Source organism: Ptychodera flava, chromosome 1 (assembly GCF_041260155.1).
Source record: "Ptychodera flava strain L36383 chromosome 1, AS_Pfla_20210202, whole genome shotgun sequence".
NCBI lineage: Eukaryota > Metazoa > Hemichordata > Enteropneusta > Ptychoderidae > Ptychodera > Ptychodera flava.
Window position 1 is genome coordinate 8,398,513 of NC_091928.1, and position 13,830 is coordinate 8,412,342.

General features: G+C 37.5%; 1 protein-coding gene across 2 annotated transcripts in view; it reads left to right on the forward strand.

The window, feature by feature from the left end:
• LOC139129397 (myelin regulatory factor-like) overlaps positions 1 to 13,830 on the forward strand; it is a 63,295-nt gene that overhangs the window by 12,973 nt on the left and 36,492 nt on the right. For both annotated transcript variants that reach the window (XM_070695029.1, XM_070695038.1), the window contains exon 3: positions 7,204 to 7,428. In XM_070695029.1, the coding sequence (XP_070551130.1) occupies positions 7,204 to 7,428 (225 nt within the window). The remainder of the gene's footprint in view (positions 1 to 7,203; positions 7,429 to 13,830) is intronic.

The following is a 13,830-nucleotide window of genomic DNA, read 5'->3' on the forward strand; positions in this document are numbered from 1 at the left end:
AATACTGAGTATTTCAACAGCATGCTTTGGGGAATAGAACGAGAAACTGTAGTTGACATTGAAAACAAACGTAGTGAAAAAAATCATCAAATGTTACAGAAACTGGCCCTTTAAAAGATAACAGCATAAAAGAAACAGCAGGAAAAGTGAAACTCACAGTCCACATGAGTGTATCTGCATTAGATTAGCATATAGAATGATGGAAATTTACTGGCATATAGATACCATTTGTAATGAATGGGTGAACTATAGAAAAGAAGAGGCAGACAGAAAATAATAGTCATGGGTATAGCTGAGCATGACTAGATATTATTGAAAAGGCGTACACAGAAATAGACCACATGCACAAACAGATAAACATATACATGTACCGTAGATACACACACTCACTGTTTCAAAGGTATGGATTAATTAAAAGCTTCACCCCGTCCCCCCCCCCCCCCCCCAAGGCATTGTATTATGACAATATTTTCCACGAGAGATGATCTTACAAATTGAAACCAGTTTGATTGACGGTTTTAGCACAGTTCAATGAACTTAATGTTCCAGCAACAAAAGTCAAATCAGTTTCTCTGAAATCAACACATGTTGCGTAAGTTTACCACCATACGCAGTAGTAGAGGAAAGTGGTGACCTACACAGCAGCAGATCATCGGAACTCATTGTGTTAACACGCTTTATACACTTTTGTTTAATCCTTATCCTGCCAGGCACTGGCAGTATAACTTCCCATTTGCAGAGTCAGATAAAACTGCTTTGAGCCAAAACCAAAACCATTACTGGAGGAGGTAAAATATCCAAGATAAGAGCGGGTTAGATATTGTACACGTTTTCTCACTGCCTTTTCACTGATGCGACAGGGTCCAGAAAATCATACATGTTACAGTCAGTTATTGAATACAGGCAGTGACTGGTCACTGGCATTTATATAATACCATGTAATTTAGTTGATATGAACAACAGAATGTCAAAATTCACGGATTCCTAGATTGAATTCCAAGGAGAATTCAACGCTTTTATTTCCTCTTTCCCTTAAAAAGATGGAGCGTCCTGCTAGATCTTGTCTCCCCAACTGTGTATTAAATTAGATTGACCACATCTGTCGAAACTGAAACAAACCAACGTAATCGATCACAAATTTGTAAAAGATGAAACTTTCAATTGGACAAAAAGCGCAGTCATGAAAGAGTTGCGATTGTAGAATTTTCAAAGGCAGGTTTAAAGTTGGTATTCAAATCTGTTAGTGTAAGAATTTGAACCTGAATAAAGTTCAGAAACTTTAGAGATGCAGTGTGTTCCAAGCTCACACATATCGGGGTATGCTGTTCATGAAATGTTGTGCAGCAATGAAACTGAAGTTGATGTTTTTGTAAAGTGTGATAGATTGATGAATTTGTGCAGTTCATTCAGACTTTGGGAATCCTGCTATGGCTTGACTGAAGACGTGTGATTCTTTAATAGAGAGTAATGCCACTATGTGTGAACCAACTGTAATATAATATAAGTCTTGCTATGGTTGGTTCACTCTCAGTACAATTATACCAGTATCATTTCCGCAATTCAACATTGTTGTAGGTTTTCCAGGAAAAACGACAGGATATGCCGGAAACATGCATTCATGAAACCATTCTTACATTCCAGATCCCAGCTATCAGCTTTGTTTTACCAGCTCTGTATTCAAAAACTCGTGACTAAATACCAGCATTGAAATTCAATATGGCTACGTGGGTTTTTTTGTTCTCCATGTGTTTTCTATCGGTTTTTCATAGGAAGGGGTCAGTGGGTCATTATTCTTAACGGTGACCTTTGGTGAGAAACACAAACACTTTGTCAATCAGACTGTTCCTGATTTGTCACTTTTTAGCTAAATGGCAAAATTTAACATATGGATGTGTAGTTGTGGTAATTATAAGGCCAACTTTGGCGTGGCCCACTCCTTTTGGCACTAGACTACAGTTAAACACTGTTGAAATGTATGTTAGTACTGTTTCCTGGCAGTTACAGCTGCTGTTCATAGGTTACTGCAATACTTTTCATTACAGCTAGTACTGTATGTGCATCGAAACTGGAAACTGAAAATTAAACTTTTCCTCAAACATTCCGGAAGGAAACTTTCAACCATTCTCTTAGCAATTCAGGAATAAATATCGTGGGTCACTGTGCTAATTTTGGTACTGGCAAAACAAATTACCCAATGTTTTACCAATATTTCAATATTCACCCCAGTGTTAAGTCTTCGAGAGAAGTGAAATTTCAAATTTTCACAAAACTATCACACTGAAAACATTTTAGCTGAAATGGCAACATTTCTAATATGGATGTGTACTGGGTAATTATTAAGGCTATTAAACTTTACCATGTCCCTCTGCTGTTCGCTCACGCTTTCATGACACACTGTTGAAAAGTACCGGTATGTCAGTACACAGTTAGGCTGTATTACCAGTTCCAGCCGCTGCACGTAGGATCCACAAATTGAACTTTAAATTTTCAAAAAACTATCACAATGAAAACGTTTCTAACTCCAAGAGTTTCAAAAAAGGAGCCCCCTGTACACCAGTAAAGTACTGTGACAAGTTTTAGTCCGAATACAGTGTATCTGTCCCCTAGGCGACATTAAACAACCCTCCTGTACATGCTCAGCTTAGTGCACAGTGATTAAGATAATTAGCTATACCATGACAAAAGTTGAATACAAAGACAATGTAAACATATCAAGTGGAGGAACTAATTGTAATTCTCAATCAGGATAATCATGTTATCTGATGTAAAACAATTCTTGAAATGTTGATAGGCTGCATGACCATATTCCTGTATACAGTTACTGAAGTTCCCTTTGGCTTTTTCAAGAAGGGAATTTTTTTTTTTGATGAAACAAAGCTTATCGTGGCACATTGATACTTCAAATAATCCTGGGGAAACAACGCGTAGCCCTCACAAAGATACATGTACTAGCCGCATAAATTCTACTTTACATTAGAAACTACATGTACATTTATAATATTCTACATCTCACCATGCTTTAATTAGGCAATGTTGTTTAAGAAAAACCTTGCTGGTGTACCCTGCATACATTATTAATTAAATTATTGTTGTTGTACCAGCATATATATAAACTTATGATGGGCGTTACCTGCAGCAAGTTCTTTCTATTTTAGTGTTTGTTTTCCAAGCCTCAGCTTCGCATCAACATTTCCATTTCAACAACAGTCTATTTCCTTATCATTTTGCTGGATGTTCTGTATTATTTTGGCTTATTTTGTCATATTTGAACCGAACAACTGGCTACGAAGTGCAAGTTGCTCAATGCTTTGACAGCGCTGAGAGTCCTTGTTAATTAAAGGGAGGCAGTCATTGGAACTGTGCATGTGTGACTTTCGTGTTTACAAACAATGTATTTCATGCACTGTATATAGATGCATCGTGTCAACATAGCTGCAATATTTAAATTTTACGATGTACACGATGACAGACATGTTTTAACTTTCATCAAATTGAATGTACCTTGGATACAGTATTTACATTGGTCGTAGGGGTACCGAGCGACCTTTGAGTGCAGTTCTGACGACCTCCTCCCTTTAACCCTTTCACCACCATGGTGTGGACCAAACCCATAGTTTTCACTTGTGTGTATAGACCTGTCTTCAGGGAAATGCAGCAAATTGGTTCAAAGGCAGGTACAACACAAAGTTCCCAAAGTTGTGACTTTGTTTATGCTGGTAATGATGTCCTAATCCGACTATTGATAAGTGAACATTTCTTCATGAATTTTAAATTTTAGTCCGCAAAGGAACGTTGCTTTTTCAATCAAAACTACAGTGACTGTTGTAAATTTGTTGACGAGATACTTCTCAACAAAAAGGTGGGAGTAATGGTAGAAAGCTGCACTGATAATCAATGGGCATTTGTGATTTTACGTGTGTAAGTTTTCAAATTCCTCATAAGGTATGATTTCAAACTTCCAGTTATCATTTAGCCCACTTCATTCTTGCCCTGGTACGGAATTGATTTCACCAGCCAAGCCTGATCTGTATGCAAGCTACGTTGGCAAAGTGGATTATCCAGAGTGACGCAGCAATAAAAGCTTACCACTCTGTCGGGGAACTGTTGTCATGTTTGGAGACATCGCCATGCCGACCGTAAGCCGTCTATAGTCGCGTCATCATCTTCAAGGTTTTGAGCACTTCTGTATAATGAGTATTCATTTGTAGGCCAGTCATTGTGTTTGACGGTTAATCTTATTTTGGTTTCTGGATGAAAAGCAATTAGCTAAAATACATTGATGTACGGTAAAGGAAATAAATGATCAAAAAGTTCTGTAAGGTAGAATGTGCCTCAGGGACAAACTTTTACAATATATTTTTGGTCTGTCACTTGTTGGGGCTCATTTTGATACTCGTCGAGTAAACAAATTTTTCACCGGCTTATTTTTGTAAACATCAAAAATTTCATGTAGAAATGGCAGCCATTTTGAATTTCAAATATTATAAGTAATTTATTTCTATCATACTAAATGTTGCATGGTTACCCCAATTTTCATTCTTGATTTTGAAAGGAAAGATTTAAAGTTCTGTAAATGGTAATATTTTGTCAACAGGGTCTAGGTCATTCACTACAGCTAGGAGCCATTCACTTGCGTACGTCAATAAAGACTTCATCAAATCATGAAGTAAAGTGTAGAAAAGGTGTAGAACTGTGAGCTCAATCTACAAATATGATCTCATTCTCCCCTACTCTATTGTATCATAATTCAGACTTTGTTCATATGTGACTACTCCTCTGTTACGTCTACAAATGACCAGTAACTCATATCACATCACACTCTGCATCCCAAGCCTTTTGATTCCATACCTTGGTATGGCATCATGGGAGTTGAGAGAAATTGTGAAATGTCTGTAGCCGTCCTCAGGATAGTTGATAACGAGGTAATGGAAAGACATCCCTGCCTGCTGTGATAGTAGTTGTTTGCATTATTAAATGATGTGTATAGATAACTGTACAGATAACCAGAAAGCGTAATGTCAATAATTTGAAATCAATGATTGACTAATCTGTTTAATGTGTAAGCAAACAAGGTCAAACCTGTTACACAAGACTACAAAAATGTCAAAAGATAGATGTCTTTGCCACTTGTTGACTTTCTCACCCCCATAAATCACATGGTATGGTCTAAAAATGACTGGAAAACAATTGGGGATATTATACATGGGGATTTAAGTGGTGATGGCTGGGTTGAAGCCGGGTCAAAGGGGGGGTGGTCTGTCTGTTCTGCCTATTTGCTGATGGTGTTAAGCCGCTTATACAAAGAGTGTTTTCAGAAAGCTTAGTCACACAGGAATGTATAACCCAGTAATTTCAGCAACAATTGTTAAAGGCACCACAGGTCATATCTTTTGTATGGGCTGAAAAACTTTTCAAAATTATAGTAAATTGTCAAACAAAGAAAGGCATTGAAACTGAATGCAAAATATACATCATGCTCCTTGACAATATTCTATGTCAGGCCAAAAGACAATAAATGGTTGTGTTTCCTGTAGCCTGACCTGGTCAATTTAAATCCAGGTTCAACCGTAAATTGCTTTACAGCATTTTTTAAAAATCATGCATGATTTCGCTAAATATTGCTGCTTTTTTAATGCGTCACACCCAACTAATTAAGAGACTATTACTAGTGAATTATCATATTGCCTGAAGGCCCGTAATAACAGAACACCCATTTTCAATAGTTTATAGTTTGCTTCAATATTGATGAGGACAAACTGTGAGATGAATTGATGAAATTTGGAAATAAATGAAGAAAATGCAAACATTACTGGAGATTACTGTAAATTAACTTGTCGTATTATTTTCAAATATCACAGGTGTCAGGATTTATTATTTTTTATGTGGTTATCTCTAAGGGTGTAATTTATATAATATAAAGCAGGATTTTGTACAATTTGAATTAGCATGGAAAGAAGAGTATGTTTGAACCTTGACATACTGAAATTTGTTGAATTTCCCAAGATATTCTTATATAACTTCTTTCATAGTCCAGAAAAGTAGGAATAATTTTCTTTTTGCCTCCATTGTGAGGTACAGTGATGAACTTGAAAGGGAAATTAAACTGTACTTTAAGAATCATAACCCTTATCCTGCCAAGGTCTTCTGTCACCAGAAGGTAAAGTTGGTTGAAAGTGCATAGGGACAAAGCCTAGGCTATCCCATATTATATGGTTTGTTTGTAACAAAGACTTGAACATTTGTAGGCCCTGAAAAATGCAAATACTGTATATTGGTATGGTGTTATTGACCTCAGTGACCAGCCATAATATGCCATAAATATTTGTGTCAGTTTTAGCTCACTCCTGCTTTTTACCAACTTGTTAGATGGGAGCCCTGCCGGAAAAAAACATCGAGAGTTGTATTGAAACAAGTGTAGTTCTGCTTCAGAAATATTTGTACGTTGTACCAACTTTTCTTTTCCACATGAAAGACAAGTACCTGTATGTCAGCACGTATGTGATAAACACCGGAGACGTTTCCCTTTGTTTGATTCCGGTGCACTGTTCTCTGCTAGCCTTGTACTTCTTCCTAAATCAAACATGGGTGTATTAACACCATGCTTTATTGTGAAGCAGACAGCACTGCAATTTCCTGTGTATAAATTTTTGTCACAGAGCATTTTTTTTTCACTGTTCTATCAATGTATGCCATGCTCATTGGTAAATTGATGTTAATATGCATATTTTACAGCGCTGACATACAACATGGTGCCTTGAAATCAATTCATCAAGTTTTTAATTATATTGATTGCAAAAACTTCAAGTATCACAAAATTAAATGAAACGTGGCTTTTTCCTTAAAAAAATATTTCAGGCATTATTTGTCCATGCAAAATCTTTTCAAGTAATAGTATTTCCGGACACTTCCAGGGATTTAGAAAATATTGGTTGCAGGTGGCAAAAATAAAAATACCGGCGATTACAAGTATTGTATGTGCACATTAAGTTTGTGCAAAATGTCCTGATTTTTTACTAAAACTACATTTTCACAGCCAGCAAATTTTAGCTGACAGCCAGTTGTTGTTGCTGACTGCCATCTATTTTCTACATCCAAGACTTCTTAATGTACATCTACTGTCCTGCTTTTACTCTCATAATTTTTCTTCAATAGCAAGTCTTCTCAGTTTTTTACACTGATACATTTCTCTGTTTGTCACAACAGATATTTCCCCGATATCACCCAGCAGACACCAGTGCAGTTTAGCAATCCACCGCCTCCACCGCTACCTCCCATGGAGACAAGTTCACCCATCAACATTGTTTCCAAGCAGCAATTGATAAACCAGCCACACACCGTCAGCTTGAAGCAAAACGTGGACAACAATTTTCACAAAAATTTGAACGTCTCAGTACCTGAGAATAAAGAGTTCCTTACATTTCAACCAGGGTAAGTAAATGCGTGGACTATGGTGTGCATGTGTGTGTGTGTGTGTACAGAACAGTCAGTCTGTCTGTCATAATATACAGGTACATGTTATCTAATAGCTGCATGGCCAACCGTATCTCAGAAATTTTAACCAATGGTGTTTTGACATGTTAATGTACTATCCGTAGTTCATCAGCCATGACAGTCTCTCATTCACATGTACTGGTACTCATGCAACCATGCGTATAGACAAAATGCATGATGACGCTTCAAATTGAGAACTACAGAGCAAAAAAAAGGGTCTGGATCTAGTTTAATGTTATTTTGCTCATACCCCTCTGTACTTTCATGGGTGTTGGAGTAACCTGTGTTGTACCATAGTTTAGGCTGCCAGGTACCTTGGTAAATTTTACCAGGGTTCCCCTAGTTATATCTAATTAAATGTAAACCTACTTGGGGACAATTGAACTGATACGGCACATCATATCTAATCGTCCCTAACCCTGACAAAACACATGTAACAGTTCCAAACCAAATTTAAGTGGTTACGACATGAGATAACAAAATTTCGTCTGAATGATATTGCTAGATGTCAAGATGGAGAAAGAGGTCTTTGGTTTCAGGTTCCAAATATGGGCAAAATAAGCTAACACCAAGGTCAAAAAGGTCAAAACGTCGAAAGTTTCAGATGCTGTGTTGAATGACAAAATTGATGGCTGGACTTGAAAATGCATCTGTGCCAAATTCTTGTCAAATTCCTGTTTGTTCACCAGGGTCAATGTGGTGTGCCAGAACACAGTAGCCAGAAAATGGTAGTTGAAAATTATTTTACAACTTCTGTATACTTTTGGCGTAAATGTGTGAAGAAGCGAAAGTGTATGACTCTGGAGAAATATTATACATTCATGCTTGTGTAACTTTCAATGGTAAATCTCTCAGGCAGTATGAGCCTCAAACTTTAACTTTTGCTCAAACATTTTCCTCATAAAGCTTTCACCCATCCTCTTGACAGCAGCAAGAATTAAATTCAGAGGTCACCGTGCAAGTTTTGGTATTAGAGATACAAATTACCTAATGTTGATGGATATTTGAAATTAACTCTGTGGGAAAAATAAAATTTTTGATTTTTCACGAAATTAATACTATACGTACTCCAAGCGTTTCAAAATGACCCTCACAAGCAGTAGACCAGAATAGAATTGTAAAAATGTGAGAGTTAGAAAATCTGTCCTGAAGGGGCTTTCTATCCTAAGGGGAAAATCTCACTGAAATAATCATGACATCATAATTTTCCTGAGAGATGCTGTGACCTCTGACACTGAATGACATCATTTCCTGTCTACTTCTTTCATTACGTATGACACTCAGTAACACCATGTCCATTCGAAGATAGCCGATATTTTATTATGAACTTCCTTGTAAGGCCAGCAACATTAACTCTTGAATATCTTAAACATGTGTATTATGAATAACCTTTGTCATGTAATATTATGTGAGAATGGTGACCCACCTAAACAGTGAAAGCAAATGGCAACAAATGCTACCAGATAGAATTCTAGATTTTTGCTCTTTCTACTGTTGAAATTATTTAGCATTTTCATTGGCATATTGTTTGACAATAATTAATGTATTTTATTTTCTGATGTATAGTCAGTACAGATCTTTACCTCTAGGTATATTTAAATTCAAAGTAATCTGATCTTTGTACCGGTATTTCACAACAAAACAGTTGTTGTTGTTTAGACAGATGCATAACAAGCTAATTCATAAAAGAAACGAGCAGTGGTTGATTTTGTTAGTATGTACAGTTCAGTCAGTAATTTTGAATGAGGAGACAGGTCAAGGGTTAGCTACATCCTGGTACAATACAGAGCCAACCTTCACGATTTTTACCACAACATCTATCAATTCCTTTTGTGTGTTGAAAACAATTTTAATTCAGTCTTATCATCTTGGGTAGAAAGGAGTCACGAGGTTCCACAACTTGTTGGACAATGTTTGGTGAGTTTTAGCATAACATTTATGAAATGGTATCTTGGCGTACCATTACTGCCTAACACAAGATATTTCCCCATGTTGTCATGAATTGGTTGCACCATGCTGTCTTGACACCACTTATCACAGCTGTGAGGAAATTGTTGCGTGATATTTGAGCAACGTTAATACTTTCATTCTTTCACGGCTGTCAAATGCAGTTCAATCTCTGCTGATATTTGATGTCATTTTGTGTAGTCTTAACATTGCTCAACATACCACCAGAATTAAATACCAGTATTTCTCATTCAGTCCCTCTATTTATCTACCCTCTTTCCTGCTTCCCCTGCCCTCCTCTTTTGTTCCTTAGTCTCTCCCATTCCTTGTCCTCCCTCCCTCCCAATCTGTCTCTCCTTCTCCCTTTTAGCCTTCTCCCGCCTTGATTCTCTGCTTTTCCATCCATCTTTGACTGCTTCGTCATTCTTTGCCTCCTCCTCTTTAACTATACAGTCCTTCCTGATCTCCTATCAACACTGCAATGTCGTATATTCCCCTCCTGATTTATGACCACAACAAGCTTGCTGTCAGGTCACTGCTGTGTACTTGACCCAGTACCCCACACGGCCACCAAAGTCATGAAATACAACCAGCTCCATGGGTTTCTTCCATGGCTGCTCCTAATGACAAGATCTATGGCTTTGCGAATCAGACTGAGCCATCAGTGTAATTTGAAGTTTCGAGCTATGTTTTGCTTGGATTTTTCCGTTCCCATTTGTGAAAATACTAAAACACCCTGCTGTAACATTGAACCTTAAATTTACATGTACTTCAGATCCAGTGAAGGGTTACAGTGTCATAATACTGACAAGCAACCAACCAAGCCTCAACGTTAAGTAAGGAATTCATAGCCGGTAACTTTGAGGAGAGGTCTTGAAACAGACAAAGTGAAATTTCAGCAGTGTCAGCCAGACGTAGATCGGAAATTTCTGTCGGTACGACATCAGTTTTGCAGTGGGGACAAGATTTTTTTAAATTACGATTAGCTGTTTTTGAATGGGAACGTATTACAATTGTTGAATTACTTTCTGCAGATGTTGTTTCTTAAGAAATAGTTTCTGCAGGTGTAGTTTCTGAAGCTACATCTGAAGAAATAGTTTTTGCAGATGTAGTTTCTGAAGCTACTGTTTCATCAGCCTGAGAATCACACAATATTGAGGTATTGTCAGCTGGTACTGCCATACAAGCCTTGGGCTTAGATGAGTACTCCAGTGATTCTGATTATGGTTCAGATTATGATCTTTATTAAGCAGGTTGTAATTCAACAGAATTTGTATATGCAAATAATAATAACCTGGTGTATCGATAAATATATAAACTCTGTAATACTTTCTGTTTGTCTTTCATAATTTATTTCACAAGATCCAATTTCATGTTACTTTTGATACTTCAGTTATGTTAAAATTGACAGTAAATTGCCCTCAAAAGTGCCACCACAGGCCACTGATTGTAATATTCTGTAATACTTCCTGTTTGTCTTTCATAATTTATTTCACAAGATCCAATTTCATGTTACTTTCGATACCTCAGTTATGTTAAAATTGACAGTAAATTGCCCTCAAAAGTGCCACCAAAGGCCACCAATTGAAGATGAATAATGAGAAAAGCTTCAGGTTCAGGAGGGGGACACCCCCCTCCTCACCCCCCCCCCCCCCCCCCCCCCCCGCATGCACTTGCACGCATGCCTTGCTCTACTTCACAAGGCTGTACATACCCTCCTGTTCTTTCACTTGTATCCTTCTATACTGAAAAGCATTGACAGCCCTTATATGTGTACATGTATATACGGTATATGCAATACAATGTACACGATCTACATCTGTGTGTGTGTTTGTGTGTATAGTGTCATAGATAGACAGATAATATTTTATACAGGAGCATACATGTACCTACACTATTTAACAGTTTGTTATAAACTTCAGGGGTCAAATGGCAAACACACTGTGCCTACTGTAGCTATGGATATCTTAAAACAAAAGTAATAAACATGAGGTATGCACCCAAAGTGTTCACAGTATGTGGTTTAATATTTAATGCTATCACACCCGTATTGCTGACAGTATTCTCGGCTCAGTGTATTTTGCATTCTTGATCTCGTGTCCAGTAGATGTTAACCCTTTGAGCGCCAAAGTCTATTTTTGTCCCCTTTATAAAATAAACCCTAGCCAATTTTTCCTTTTTTTTTGCCAAAAATTTTCAGAAATAGCTGTAGCGAATGACATGAAATGACCATTTGTTCCAAAATTATAAAAAAATTACAGAAAAATTCATAAAAATTGGTAAAATGTTGCACTAAAATTTGGCGGGAAAAAATTACGGCGCTCAAAGGGTTAATGTATCAATGCTGTGTTGTTCGTCTGTTGTAGCTTTTTGTTTTCATGCATTTCTTAATCTAGGCTTGTGCAGTGCAATGTATGGACAACATGTATGTACTACCAGTATCTGTACTCTATCCCATATAAACCTGATACGCAGCCAAAGCCACCGCTCTCTGCATTATCGTATATCATGCGATACTAAAAGAACAGTTGAACCCCTCTGTGTCCAGACTTATTTATGGAAATTAAATTGCCAAAATGATTTCCTCCAACATGCTAAGCCTCTCTCAGGTTGACCGACTGACCATCGTGACATTTTTGATTATCAACAGTAAGGCTGACAGGTGCCGGTAGCCATTTAGAAACATACAGTACAAGTATTTGTGGTGTTTGTCAATATTCAGGGGTCGAAATGATGTCAGCTAGTACAAGCTTTGCAAAGTTTTTCCTCTGCCAGTATTTTAGTATACTCACAAATATACACCACAAGTTATTTAGTACTGCAAGTCTTAACAGGCTAAGTACCATTCTCAGTGATGTACCGAGTATTACTACTGTAGGTGTGGCAGCGGTTCTTGTATGTTGTTTTCATTGCATATGTACATGTAATAAGACTGATAGATACGTTTGATATTTTCCTATCCATGGCGACAGACTTTCTGTGTGAAATTTATGTACATCCATGGCAACATGCACCTATTTTCTCTCTGACTGTGTATGTTGTTACGTGACTTGTAACAGTGCAAAAAATTTACACTGACATACCGATGATGTGGGATGTGGTCAATCATGGCAAAATTAGGGTAGTATGCACCTCTAACGTGAACGACTTAAGCTTTTGCTCAGAGTTTCCTGGATGAAACTTTCAACCATTTAATTCTCTTACCAAATCAACGATAAAAATCGGGGGTCACCATGCAAAACTTGTAACTAGCAAAAGAAATAACCCAACACTTTGAGATATTTGAAATTTAAAATGGCCGCCACTCCTGTGTTAACTGTATGGGGAAAAATTAAACTTTGGATTTTCGAAAAACAAAGACAGTGAAAATTTTTCCTTCTCCAAGAGCTTTAAAATGAGCCACCACAAGTGGTAGATCAGGAAAGAATTGTAGAAATTTAAGATTCAAACTACATGTATCTGTCCCCAAGGCGTGTTCTACCTTAAGAACATACTTGAGTTGAATTACAGTGTTTGACAATATGATATTCAATCTGGTGTCCATATTGAAGGATGATGCAGTGTGTGTGACTATCCTAACTGTGACTGCATTGTTTTGGAGCAAGTGAATTCATCTGTCTGGCTGTATACAATGTATATGTTCCTGTAACGACACTTCTGGTAACATTTTTTGAGAGCGTTTCCTCAACCAAAGTGCCAGGGGCTGTTTCATATCAACTCATGCAAAACAAGAATATGAGATCAGCATCATTTAATCCCCCTTGTGTATATGGCGGTGTTAATCTGCTTTGAAATTATGGGTGGTTTTTGACCACCCATAGCTGGATAGAACCACCCTAAAGACATCACATTTCATCAGACAATATTTTTCCTGACGGCAAGTGCAAAAAAGTAATCTGTGTCAACTGTATATGTACTGTACAAGGAAGGAATTTTTAGAGAAATAGTATTTTAGTGGCTTTCAGTGAGTGTGACCACAGCGCCAAAAGGTATGTGAAGTGACTGTGGTCTGTCTGACCACTGCCAGGTCAGATCTACCAGGTAGAATATTGGCTGTTCTGTCTTACACTCACCACCCCCCTGTGCTCAGTGTGTGATCTGGAAAATGGGCACAGGTGCTGGTGTCATGATTACCATGACAATGAATATTCATACTTGATATTAGCATTTGGCTTTTAATCAACAGTATTACTGAGACATTTCCTCAGTGATTTGACACCACCCCCCCATCCCCACCCCCATCCCCACCCCCTATTTTAAGTCTTTACTATGGTTATATTAAACCTGGTTGTTTTCACCTGTAATGGACCTCTATACAAGGAAACAGGGTAAAAGGAAGCATGCACAGTGTCTGTTGATATTGCACGCATACCATATAACCTATTGCTGATT